This window comes from Pyrus communis, chromosome 16, assembly GCF_963583255.1.
Source record: "Pyrus communis chromosome 16, drPyrComm1.1, whole genome shotgun sequence".
Classification (NCBI taxonomy): domain Eukaryota; kingdom Viridiplantae; phylum Streptophyta; class Magnoliopsida; order Rosales; family Rosaceae; genus Pyrus; species Pyrus communis.
Genome location: NC_084818.1, coordinates 14963065 through 14975621, shown reverse-complemented (window position 1 = coordinate 14975621; position 12557 = coordinate 14963065). Strand labels below are relative to the sequence as shown.

Genomic DNA, 12557 nt, shown 5'->3' with positions numbered 1-12557 from the left:
CCACCTCATATCATTCTTAATAGCTCTTCCCAAACAGCTTCTATATCCTCTTCAATACCTCCATCTCACTCAATCCCTTCTAATACATATCTCATGAAAATCAGGTCCAAATCTGGTATTTACAAACCAAAAGCCTTTTCTGCAATAGACCATCCACTCCATTCTCATCTCTCTCATGAATTTGTTCCCACCACCTATCTACAAGCTTCAAAATATCCATATTGGGTTTAGGCAATGCAGAATGAGTTTCATGCCCTGCAGCATACTGGTACTTGGTCTTTAGCACCTAAACCTGATCATCAAAACATTGTGGGATGCAAGTGGGTTTTCAGGATTAAAAAAAATAAACAACAAAAAAAACCTGATGGTACCATAAATAGGTACAAAGCTAGCTTAGTTGCCAAAGGTTTTCATCAGCAAGAAGGGGCAGAATTATACTGAGAGTTTTAGCCCAATGGCAAAACCTGTGACTATTCATTACTACTTGCTCTTGCTACTCAGTTTGATTGAAGTCTAAATCAACTAGATGTAAGCGATGCATTTTTGCATGGGACCTTGTCTGAATCTGTCTTTATGCAACAACCCCCTGGCTTTGAAGATGCAATTCACCCTACTTATGTTTGCCAGTTACATAAGTCACTGTATGGTCTTAAACAGGCTCCCCGAACCTGGTATGAAAAATTACGTGGAGCATTGAAAACTCTTGGCTTCACTGGATCTCAATCAGATTACTCATTATTTGCCAAACGGGATCCCATGGTTTTTGTTTTGGTATATGTTGATGACATTATTGTCCTATGACCATCTACTTCAACATGCAAGCATGTTATTTCTCAGCTTAGCTCACTTTTTCCTATCAAAGACCTTGGTGCACTTCACTATTTTCTAGGTACTAAAGTTCAGAGATCCTCCAAAGGCATCTTCATTACACAAACCAAGTATATCTTGGATCTATTAAAGAAAGCCAACAGAATATCAAAACCATGTGTTACCCCTCTCAGTACATCCATGCTAGATCACTCCTCTCCATTGCTTGAAAATCCTACAGAATATCAATCTTTAGTTGGTACTTTACAGTATCTAACCTGGACTCGGCCTAACATATCTTTTGCAGTCAACCTTGTTTGCCAATTCATGCACAGTCCAAGGCAATCTCATTTTCAGGTTGTCAAAAGAATCATTCGGTATCTCAAGGGCTTTATTGATATTGGTCTTAGTTTTCAAAATCCACTTTTGCTCCATATCTCAAAGCCTTCTCTGATGCTGACTGGGCAGTATGTACACTTGATCAAGGATCGACTAGTGGTTTTTGTATTTTTATGGGTTCCTCCATCACTAGTTAAAGTGCTAAGAAGCAACCAACAGTTGCTCGTTCTTCAACAGAGGCAAAATATCGATCTCTAGCTAATACTGCAACTGAAATTACATGGATATGTTAGTTACTTGTTGATATTGGTTTCTCTTTCTTGTACTCTTTAACTCTGGTGTGACAATCAATCAGCCATCTCTCTTGCCAAAAATCCTTTGTTTCATGCCAGAACAAAGCATGTTAAGATCGATTACCACTACATTTGAGAAAAAGTGTGATCGAAAGCTATTTCAGTTCATTTTGTGAGCACTCATGATTAGATTGCAGATATCTGCACAAAGTCTCTTTCCAAGGACATGTTTCATCTCTTAAGATCCAACCTGTCCCTTCGAACTCCTCAGTTCAATTTGAAGGGGGATATTAAAGATAGTATTGTAAAAGACTCAGTTGGAGATAAAACTTAGAGTTGGTTAATTTGTTGGGATTGTTGTATTACGTTGGTTAATTAGTTGAGATTGTTGTAAAAGGTGGCCAGTTAGTTAGAAGATTAGAGTTATGTGAGAGTGTGAAAGGTTGTGTGTATATATACAAAAATATTGTAATTTTATGATTCATTCAATGACATTCATATTCTCTAACATCTAAGACCAAAGGAAAAACCAAAAAATTGGGAAAAAAAAACCCATTGATAGGTTCGTTATTCAAGGCTTATTTATCTACAATCCACTTACAAATTGAGTTCGATTCAGAAAAAGCAAAATCCACCCACTATTATCTCTCTTATCCGCAGCCAATTAACCCAATCTCTCTCCCAAGAGAGATAAAGATGGCAGCGGCGACATTGGTTGGAGTTGGAGTAGGTTATGTTTGGAAGGCACATGCTGCAATGGCAACGATTCAACTTTTCACTGGAGGGTATCATGTAATTAGCAAAGTAGCCATCTTCGCAAGAGATCTTGCCCGGACGAGGCTGGAGTCGAAGTGGTATAAGTGTGGAAGTTACAAATTAAGTGGTAGAAGTTGGTGTCGATATGGTAGCGGTAGTTGCGGTGGGTAAGGGTGGGCACAGTTCAGTTTGGTGCGATTTTGAGTGAAACCGCAACCAAAACTGAAACTTTTGTAGTTCGATTCGGTGTGGTTTTGAAGCCAAAACCAAATAGAAACCAAATCGTTCAGTTCGATTTGTGTAGTTTCAAACAGTTTTGGTTCGGTTTTTGAGAAAAAAAATTACCGTTTGAAATTGCATAAAACTTCATTAAAGATGGATTCAAACCTGCATCAAATTCTTCCACAATCTGTGCCAGATGAGAAATCAAAGCTAACATTTTGTAAGGATGCATGCACGCCATGCTCCAGCTACTCCAATGGCTTATCATTTCATTTTTCATGAACATATAAAATCACATTTCATATGGTCCAGAGGAGTGGTAAATATACATAGCTACTTTTTTTAATATAATTTCTCGTTAGCATGCATAGGTAGGTAAGAGAGAGAGAAAGACTAATGAGTGATAATATTTATCGAATAGCAGTTGAATAAATGTATGGACTCTAACAAATAACCAATCAAAACATGATATCTAATTTGAGGTGCAGTTTCGGTTTCAGTGCGATTTTTAAATGTCAAAATTGAAACCAAACCGTTTCTAAGACTGCAGTTAGGTTTCAAAACCACAAAACAGAGCCATTTGGTGAGGTCCGATTTGGTTCGTGTTTTGGTTTTGGTTTTCGGTTTCAAGTACCCACCCTTAGCGGTGAGAGGCGCCAATGAAATGGAAGATGATATTCTCGAGGGTGGGTGGCATGTTGGAGGACGGAGAAGAGGCCGGGAATTGTGTAGAGAGTAATTTAGGCAATACAAATTAAAAAAAAAAAAAGAATTTGAATATATTCTAGAGGTTATTTTAGGAACAAAAGGGGGTCAAAACATATTTTAATTTTTGAACTTTTTGTGGTAGGTAAAATTATAACCTGGGTGGGAAAATAAGACATTAAGGTGGGTCTAGTAGCACTAAAAAAAAAAAAAAAAATTCAACAAATCAATCGAACTTGTTTAATTAGTAGGTTCCTAACTAAAAGGCACAAAATTAAAAACCTCGAACCAATTGGTTAGTCAGTTACGTTGAAGATGCAATTTTCATATACTTGCACATACAAACAAAAAACTTGCAGAAATGCCAAAATTCACGGCTCTAGTGTTACGTGAAGCTCTAATCTAGGTTAGGAGGAGGAGCCTGACGCACGTGTTAGTGGAGGGTGATTCTAAGCTTATCATTGATGTTGTCCGTGGTGTAGGTGAAGTGTCGTGGAATTTGAGATCTATTATTGAAGATATCAGGCGGTGTGCCTCGTCGTTCCAAGATATCAAGTAAGGGCATGTGTTTAGGGAAGCAAATTTTGTTGCGGACGCTGTGGTGTCTATTGGGCTTAAGACTAATAAATTTTGTATTTGGGATGCTTGTGTTCTTGTGGAAGCAAACTTGGCCCTCCTTTTTTATTGTAATGGCTCCGACTGTGTGAGGGGTTTCTCACTTTAATATATTTTCTTTCCTATAAAAAAAAAGAAAAAGAAAAACGAAACATAAAACCATCCTATAAAAAAATGTATAAACAGATAAAAGGGAAGGCCTTGGGGGAAAGAGGGGGGGTGGGTGTGGAAAGATGGAGATCACAATAAAATGGGAGTTCATTAAAATTATATTTCATACGAATAATACCTACTGTTTGGGCCTGAAATTCTAAGTTTGCACCGAGATGGTTGACAACTTAGAAAGAAGGCTGTGAGTCTCGGCTCAACAATGTATTGCTGGTAGTGTGGCCGAGTCCTAAACGAAGTACGATTATTTGAGGCGTAAGATTAGTTTATGATAAGGTTTGGATTAATTGCTTAAGGATTAAGACTCATTTCTAGATAAAGCATGAATTGATCACATAATAGGACTACGTTACGAATCTTGGTTTGAGTCAAAGAAGGTGAGGTTCGGCAGCGTGTGATAGAGTTTCAGTGGGTGAAGGATTTGTGAAGATAATTCCAAGTGCATTTAGATAATATGCTGAGGAGTTGCAATACTATCAGAACTCTACAACTTGAACATGAAGTAATATGTTCCTATAATACAAGAGTATTGGCAACGATAAAAGGACTTTCATCAACTCAACACACAAATCAAGGTTCTACATGAAACTCTTTCACACTATTTTTGTGAAAAGTAAATGATCCACTAATTGTCAACACAAATTATGATTGGATAGATGGGTTTGGGTTGGCAGCCGAAGGACAACAAATGACTACATAGATGGGGTCTCTAGAAGAAACCATTGAAGGCGACTGACTGGATAGATGGGCCTGGAGCTGTAGAGTCAGTTTGTTTTAGGAGTCTCAACCGACTGGATAGATGAAGATTTTCTCTGAGTACGTGGCTGACTATTTATCCTAAGTCTTAGTCAGTGAAGAGTCTTTGATTCTTCTGCCGAAAGAGGTCGTGAGGTATTCTATGATTGGTTACTGCTAGGTTAAATCCCAAGTTCGGTACACAGACAGCCAAACCAGTTTTACAATTAAGACGCTTGTCTACTTTGAGTATCTTCCATACAGTTTGGTACAAATTCAGCAGACCTATATTTTCACCAATATAGTTGAGGTTGTCAAACCAGGTGCACAAGATCCAAAACTTCACAATGATTTTGCATAACCACATTCAAGTTATTTGGCTGGCAGAGCATGAGGCGAATTGGAATGCCCACAACAATATTCAAGCCACCAAAAAATGTAGTTAGCTTCTAATAATTTGGCATACGGGTCACGTAGGCTTTATAATTTTAAAAATTAACACTTTCCTTTAGGATTCTTTAGCAATATGGCCATACAAACAAAACACCTACAGAAATCACAAAATTCACATGCCTCTTCGATATGTACAATTGTATTAAAATATAGCCTGCAATAAAATGTATATAAACAGAAACATAAAAACAGCCTATAAAATATGTATAAATAGATAAAAGGCATGTCTTTGGAAAAAAAAAAAAAAAAAAAGAATAAGATAGTGATCACAATAGAATGGGATCCATTAAACTTTTAATTCCTATAACTAATTAGAAAGTGTAAAAGTTCACGTGATATTTCAAAAATGCCTCTTATTTACAATTTTATACTAATAATACTTATTTTTAGGATTACTTAAAAATATGCCCTTACAACTCATATTTCGTCGACCACAACCAACCTATTATGCCAATATGGGGAGGACAACAACTAAGTTCATCAGAAATTTAAGCCATGTCATAATGCAGATAATTCTTGGAAAGTACAAATTAAGAAATGTAACCCAAGTTGTTTCCATTTACTACATTACATAAAGAAGAAAGCATGATGCCAATATTAGTGGACAAACTAATAAAGGTTATTGAGCTAAATGCTGAGCTTCCTCCTGAATCCTACCCACCATTTCATACACATCAGCTGCAATCTCATTCACTGAGGTCAGCTGAGAATTATCTTCAATCTGTCTCATCAATTCAAACACAAAATTTAATTAAAAGTGGGTTTCACTTATTTATCATACTAATAAGAGTGGTTCGACTTAATAAATCAAACTCATTAAAAGTGTAATCAATTTTATTATTGGTATAATTACATTCATGAGGTGTGAGATGATGAATTTCAAAATAGACCATGAAGTTTTAATATTTTTTTATTTTATTTTACACCATAAGGATTAATTTGTCCAAATTGATTGCTTGATGAAGGATTAGATATTAAAGGAGACAAATGCCTAAATCAATACATTTCAAAACTTTAGGGTGTAATGTGACAAAATTAAAACCTTGTGTCTCATTTTGAAAATGACCTCAAAAGTGAAGGGTGTAAAATATAATTATCCTTTTCGTTTCTGTGTTGATATGTACTTATGAATCTAAACAATAAAAAACTCAACAAATTATTTATATGTTTAACTAACCTTGACACTGAAAGAGTAAAAGATCATACTATCCACGGTAGTGACATTGAGGTGAAGGATCATAAGGCGCAGAGAATGCAAACCAAGCACCATATTCAAGAGCTGCCTTGGCTGCTTTTTAACAAGCACTTTGATATTGGCATGGCTTTCCGCCATTGACACCTCAACATCTGCAATCGCCGACGACCGCTTCTCAGCCGTTAACTCATTTGAAAGCTCTATTGAGCTATTGTTGTATAGGCCATGACCATGGTTGGTCGAACAGGTCGAGTATTGAGGGAAGACAAAGAAGCTCGAGAAGATCGAGGCGAAATTTAAGTGATGATCTGATTGTTGCTTGGTTCGTCTCTGGCCTTCTATAGATTGTAGAAGTTGCTCAAGCTCCTTCACGAAATTAATGGCTCCTCCTATAATTGATGCTTGGTCTCCCTATGTACCAAAAAGAACTCTAGGTAAGTTATTAGAAGACATTAATTATTTTCTTCGAGTAAAACATGGAAAATTTTATGTTTTCATATTTTGCTTTTTGCACTTTATGAGGAGAGGTTTCAATTATGTTGCAAAAGTATCACATATCAAATCTAGAGAGTTGGGTGAAATTTACTCTTTGGGCATAGGGAGCGGGCATCATAGAGCGGAGGACAGCAAGATAGACATTCATTTGCTTCCTCCGATTGCGTTCAACAGCTATGTGGGTCATCCTTTGTGTCTCCATAACTTCCTTGTTCTTGATGCTTCGGATGCGCTTTCTCTTTTTCCGGCCTGTGGTGGCCGCCAGAGCTTCAATCGAAGGGAACACGTGATTGAAAGCTGACCCATTATTGGTGTCACAGTCATTGACACTTTGCACCATTGAAGAAGGTGAAGAATCCAAACTCATATTGAAACCTTGTTGCCCTACCTCATTACTCTCTTCTTGGTGATCTTCTTCTCCAAAATCAAAGCCATGGCTCCAAGATCCACCACCACCACCTCCTCCTCCTATGGCCTGCGAATCCTTCCAACCATAGCTATATTGTTCTTCTTGGAACACCACCGCCTCTAATGTCATTCTCTCTCTCTCTCTCTCCACGGGCTAAAATGCTGAAATCTAATAGAATATGTGAGGCAAGAACAAGTGCAAACTTTTTTGCTGCTTGAGTTATGGCGATCTGGGATCACTAGAATTTAAAGGGAGAATGATTCTTCCAATAAACACAAAGACTAAGTGAACGATTTTCTTAGCAAGTTGCAGAGAGAGATCAAAGCTTAATCTAGCGAACAAGTTGCAGAGAAACCATATATATAAATATATAATCCAAGCCAACTTGTAGGCATTGGGAGAGAGAATGTCATCTGTGACTCTGCGTGTGGTCAATATTTCCTTCTGTATTATTGTGTAAATAAGATCTACAGCCAGTTTTAATTTGTGATTCTCTTTTGCTTAGAAATTGACGTACATGTTCATAATTTGGTCGTATTTACTGTGTAGACGTAGGGCTGACTCTGCAGGGAGAGTACGTGGCACACTGGGGGAAGCAAAAAAGCAGCATGGGGCCAGCAAGTGTACAAAGTTTATTGTCAGGGGGAAGAATCCACGGGTTAGGAGTGACCAAACAATGAAGGGGCTACATGCCCTGCAATCATCCATGACAAAGACCAAAAGACCAATTAATTATTTAGCTCCCCTCTCCATGGACTGATTGAGTGATATGTTCTAATACATTCTTATCATATACGTGTTAAATTCTGCATACCTACCTTGGAGAATATAATTGTGCCAAGGTATAAATTGAATTATAAAAATAATATTCTCATCTTGCTAACGAAATGCAATCTTAAGGATGATATCACCTACTAGCTTTTGGTTGATGGTCATTTTTCTATTCAATTGCAAGGGGAGTCTAAATTTCAACAAAATAAATAAATAAAGTCTAGTTTGATGAATGATTACACAGAGTATTTAATACATTAGTAATGCAAGTTAGACCAAATTTGTAGACTAAAATTGCAAATTAAAATAATATGTTACCAATAAAAAATAAGTACACATTAATCAACATTTAAGTAATAATTCAACCATCAACTTTCATGTTATTTGGTTTATAAAATTTGGTCTATAAATTTAGTTTCTCTAGCATTATCCTTAATATATAGGATATTCTTAACACTTTTTGCTTGTTGAAGGCGTTGTACTTATATTGTTGATACCACGATTTACATCCGTCATGCGGGTATAGAAATCTAACCACGAATTATATATATGTCATGCGGGTGTAGAAATCTAATTAGGGTATGCAAATCCATTATAGAACTTGAACAATTCTATTGCAGACCTTGCTTTGTCAAATGTTGAGTCCATCATCCAACAATGTTCCATATAGTTGATTTGGTCCCCATGGATCTCTCTCTCTCTCTCTCTCTCTCTCTCTCTCTGTCTCTACGATTTTCACTCTCTAACCGAGTTGGACTCGATCTTTACTCGTTTCAAGTTCGATCTCCAATCGATTTGAGTTCATCTTTCTATTGTGGACCTCCTGCTTGTGACTGCAAGAAAATTTAGCTTTCGGTGATAGCAACATCGTGGGTGATGATGAGTGAAAGTGTCAACAACGTTAACAATATCGGGAGCATATAGACTTTATATATAATACATATCGACAACTATAACAATCCTCATTGACAATAGATCTATCGCCACTAAGAATAATAACACTTGTACAATATACTTACACGCATTGCAATATCTATGCAATATTAACAGTCCATCTATGATATATGTATATAATATTATATCTATGTAGGTGAAATTTTCCTCCAATATATTATCATTCGTGTACGTAGTCTATGTTGATATTTCTATTTTCGCAAACAAGTGTTTGTAATATTTCTAAAACAGCCAAATACCTCCAAATAACTCCTAGCTTTCTCTAGAACTTATGAATGAGACCTTCGACACAGTTACAATTGGCAAATTGACGCATAAAAATGCTCATCATCTCAACATTCATCCTAAATGATTAATCATAAATTACAAAATCTCTTTTGTATTATATTGCTAACAAAATGCTAATGCTTCCACGTCGTCGTTTTTGTTATTATTATTTGTTTAACTATGGTTTGCCCCCAAAACATTTCCTCTCCGTGCACGTGTCTGAGTTTCACAGTCAAACGTGAGCATGTTTGGATAAAAGAAGACAAGTTATCTCTGCAAATTTGCATTGTATGCTACATCTGTGTTGGCTTGATGCTCATCACCCACCTACCAAATTGTTTAAGGGAATCTTTCAACTGGTTCACCAATTACTAGATTAAACTTACAAGAATTCGGTTTTCTTCTGTAGAATTATTAAATTCGAATTGGTTAGATTTGCATTAAGCAAAGATAGAGAGAGGCGAGAGAGAAGTTATGCGATGTAACACACTAATTTTGCTGTAATGCAAGTTTTTTTATTTATTTATTTTTTTTGGGGAACAAACGATGCTAGTTATAATGTGGTTAAAATTCATCTTACTTATAAGTGAAGTTAAATATTACTAAACTATAATACTAAGTGGCGTAACGTAATTGAGTATAAAAAGTACATGGCGTAGAACATACATAGATACAAGTGAAACTGTGTTGATTGACTAAAATCTTATATTACAACTTTATTATAATTTGAATACTTTGAATTTAGCAAAAATTATTAAAACCTTTCTAAATTATGAGAAATTTTTCAGTATTCCCGCCATACTAAATGAGTTGGCATTCCCAACAAATAACAATTTGCCACCTAGCTCTTTCATTTTTCTGGAATAAAAAAATGCCAAACGTTAATCCTATGTCAATACAATTCCTAATCTAACCCTAATATTAAGAACTCTCAGTAACTCAGACCAGCAAACACATAAAACCCTCCACGCCGCCGCCACACCAGCAACAACCCACCTCCACCAACGGTCGGCGAATTCATCCGCGACATCCCGTCTTCTCTCACTTATTTCCTCGTTTTCTCTCTCATCTTCCCTCCGTTTTCTCCTTCTCTTCGGCATGGGACCCAAGATGGTTGACGACAACTACAATCCTTAAATCTACTATCTCCGATTTCCGATCTAAGAATTGGTGAGGTCGCTGACCTCCCGTATGTCCTTATCCTGCGAAAGAAAAAAAGGAAGAGAAAAGGAGAAAGAAAGGGAAAGGGAGAGAGAGAAATAGGTGAGGCCTGGAGGAGCAAAAGGGGGATGGGTGGGGTGAGGGTGTTGGGCGCAGAGGATCGGAATCTGGGTAAACTTTGTTTTGTTTTTACTTAAGTTCTTTTTTTGTTTTTAATTAAAGTTACGAAGGGGTGAAATTGAAAGTTGAAAAAAATGACTTAATTCAGCTATCCATAAAAGGAAGAAGGCCAGGTGTTTTATGCTCATTGGTTTGGAACACCAACTTTCACTAGTGAGTTGGTATTCGCGATACCTAGAAATCATGCAAAGATTAATACTAAGTAGGGTTTTTTTTTTTTTTTTTTTTCCCACAAATTTGAATTGTCTGAAATCTGAACAGATTTTTTTTTCACAATAAAATTATTTTGGAACAAACCATATATTATTGATTATGAGAGAGTGGGTGAGTGAGCTAAGAGTCTATGTTTCGCAATGAGCTAGTAATAATGTTGTTCAAATTCGTTTTTGGTGAGAATTAAACCTAAAACATCTTACTTACAAGTAAAAATGAATACCACTAGAGTGTAGTATTAAGTGACATTTTTATTTTTAAACATTGGTGTGTATTCAGTGCTGCTCACAAGGACCACTGTTTTAGGACATGTGAGGGACTAACTTATTGCAACCGACAGATTTATCAAACGCATTGCACCAGATCAAGAACAAAGAAAACCTTGAGTTTTTATTTTTTATTTTTTATTATTTATTTATTTGTTTTTTTAACGGAAAATCTATCTTATTTCTCCTCCCTCACCTCATTACCCAACCTATAAAATTTCTAACACGGTAGATAGGCCGTCTGCAACAGAAGAAATTTTCAAGCGGATAGGGAAACCATTTTTATTTTTCATTGGAAGTGTTTTTGCAAAACACCGAGAGATTAAAGCATGGAACCCTAAAATTCAAAGCATGAAAGTTTGATTAGATTACTTCAGTATGGTCAGTGATTGATACTCCAAAATGACATCTTAGGTCCTGCTACGATCCAATTTAGTTGTGGGCAAATATTAATCAATTTAGTTTATGCATGATTTCAGTTCCCACTCCCAGATTTATGCTCTCTGGAACAACAAAAAAATGGTTCAACAGTCAACTTCCAGATTTCTTAATGAAGCTTCCAAATCTGGGTATGGCTGTTCAACGGCCCACCCCCACCCAATCTTCTGTTACCAAGGAAGTGAGACGAAAAAGAAATTGATGAGACGGGAGTTTCATCCGATTATTGGCTTCTTTTTTTATTTTTTATTTATGTTTATGTTGTTCTTAATGGGGTGTAATATGGTAGAATAAGTCATTAAGAATTTATACCGTAGGTGAGCATTAATTTATGTCTTGCTATCTTCTCTCTTTCTCTCTCTGTTTTCGGTTGTGGTCGCTCTCCCTTTGGCAAGAAAAGTCTTCGTAATTGTGGTCACTCTCTTGCTTTGTCAAGGAGTTTTTATGCATATGTTGTGGTCATGAGTTTTTACTCAACCTCTCGGATCCTAAAGCAACATCTGTTGTTTGGTCAGAGGTAGTATATATGTTTGTGGTTTGTGCGCTTCATAAAAGACTATGCGGAGGATGCTCGACATTTGTTAGAGGTAACTCATAGCAAGACTTCTTTACTAACGATTACAAAATCATCAAAGGCCAGTGTGGTTCTTTCTTCACAATACCCTTAGGGGGCGTTTGTTACGCCGGACTATCTCGGACTGGATTAGCTTCAAGGACTAAGCTGGACTGGCTTAGACAAGACTAAACTGGACTAACTTAGTGAAGCGTTTGGTGCAGTATTGGACTAAGAAGCTGGATAATAACAAATTCTAATATTATATTATTTAATATATAAATTATTAATATTTTATTATGATCTTATCTTTTTCTCCATCTTTTCCTACCATTTCCGTCCCACTCTTTTCCTCTTCTCTCATCGTCCCACCCTCTCCCTCTTTTTTTCCTCTTAGACCTCTCAATTCATGTCTCTTTCTCATTCATGGTCAAACTCCTTATTGATTCAAGTCTCTATTTCTCTGTCCTCCCTCCCTCTCTAGCTATGCGTTGTTCGAACGGAACCTCACGGCTTCAATTTTCCCGACGAGTTGCAGGTTTCCCGATGTGTTTTCCGGCCA

The 12557-nt window shown here is 36.6% G+C and overlaps 1 protein-coding gene across 1 annotated transcript; it reads right to left on the bottom strand.

The window, feature by feature from the left end:
* Positions 1 to 5456: 5456 nt before the first annotated feature.
* On the bottom strand, positions 5457 to 7627 carry LOC137721297 (transcription factor bHLH94-like). The gene is made up of 3 exons (XM_068460404.1): positions 6875 to 7627; positions 6271 to 6699; positions 5457 to 5814 (listed from the first exon to the last, which is right to left on the bottom strand). Exons 1-3 carry the CDS (start codon positions 7319 to 7321, stop codon positions 5713 to 5715), a joined length of 978 nt encoding a protein of 325 aa, XP_068316505.1. The 5' UTR covers positions 7322 to 7627; the 3' UTR covers positions 5457 to 5712.
* Between the last annotated feature and the right edge of the window lie 4930 nt (positions 7628 to 12557).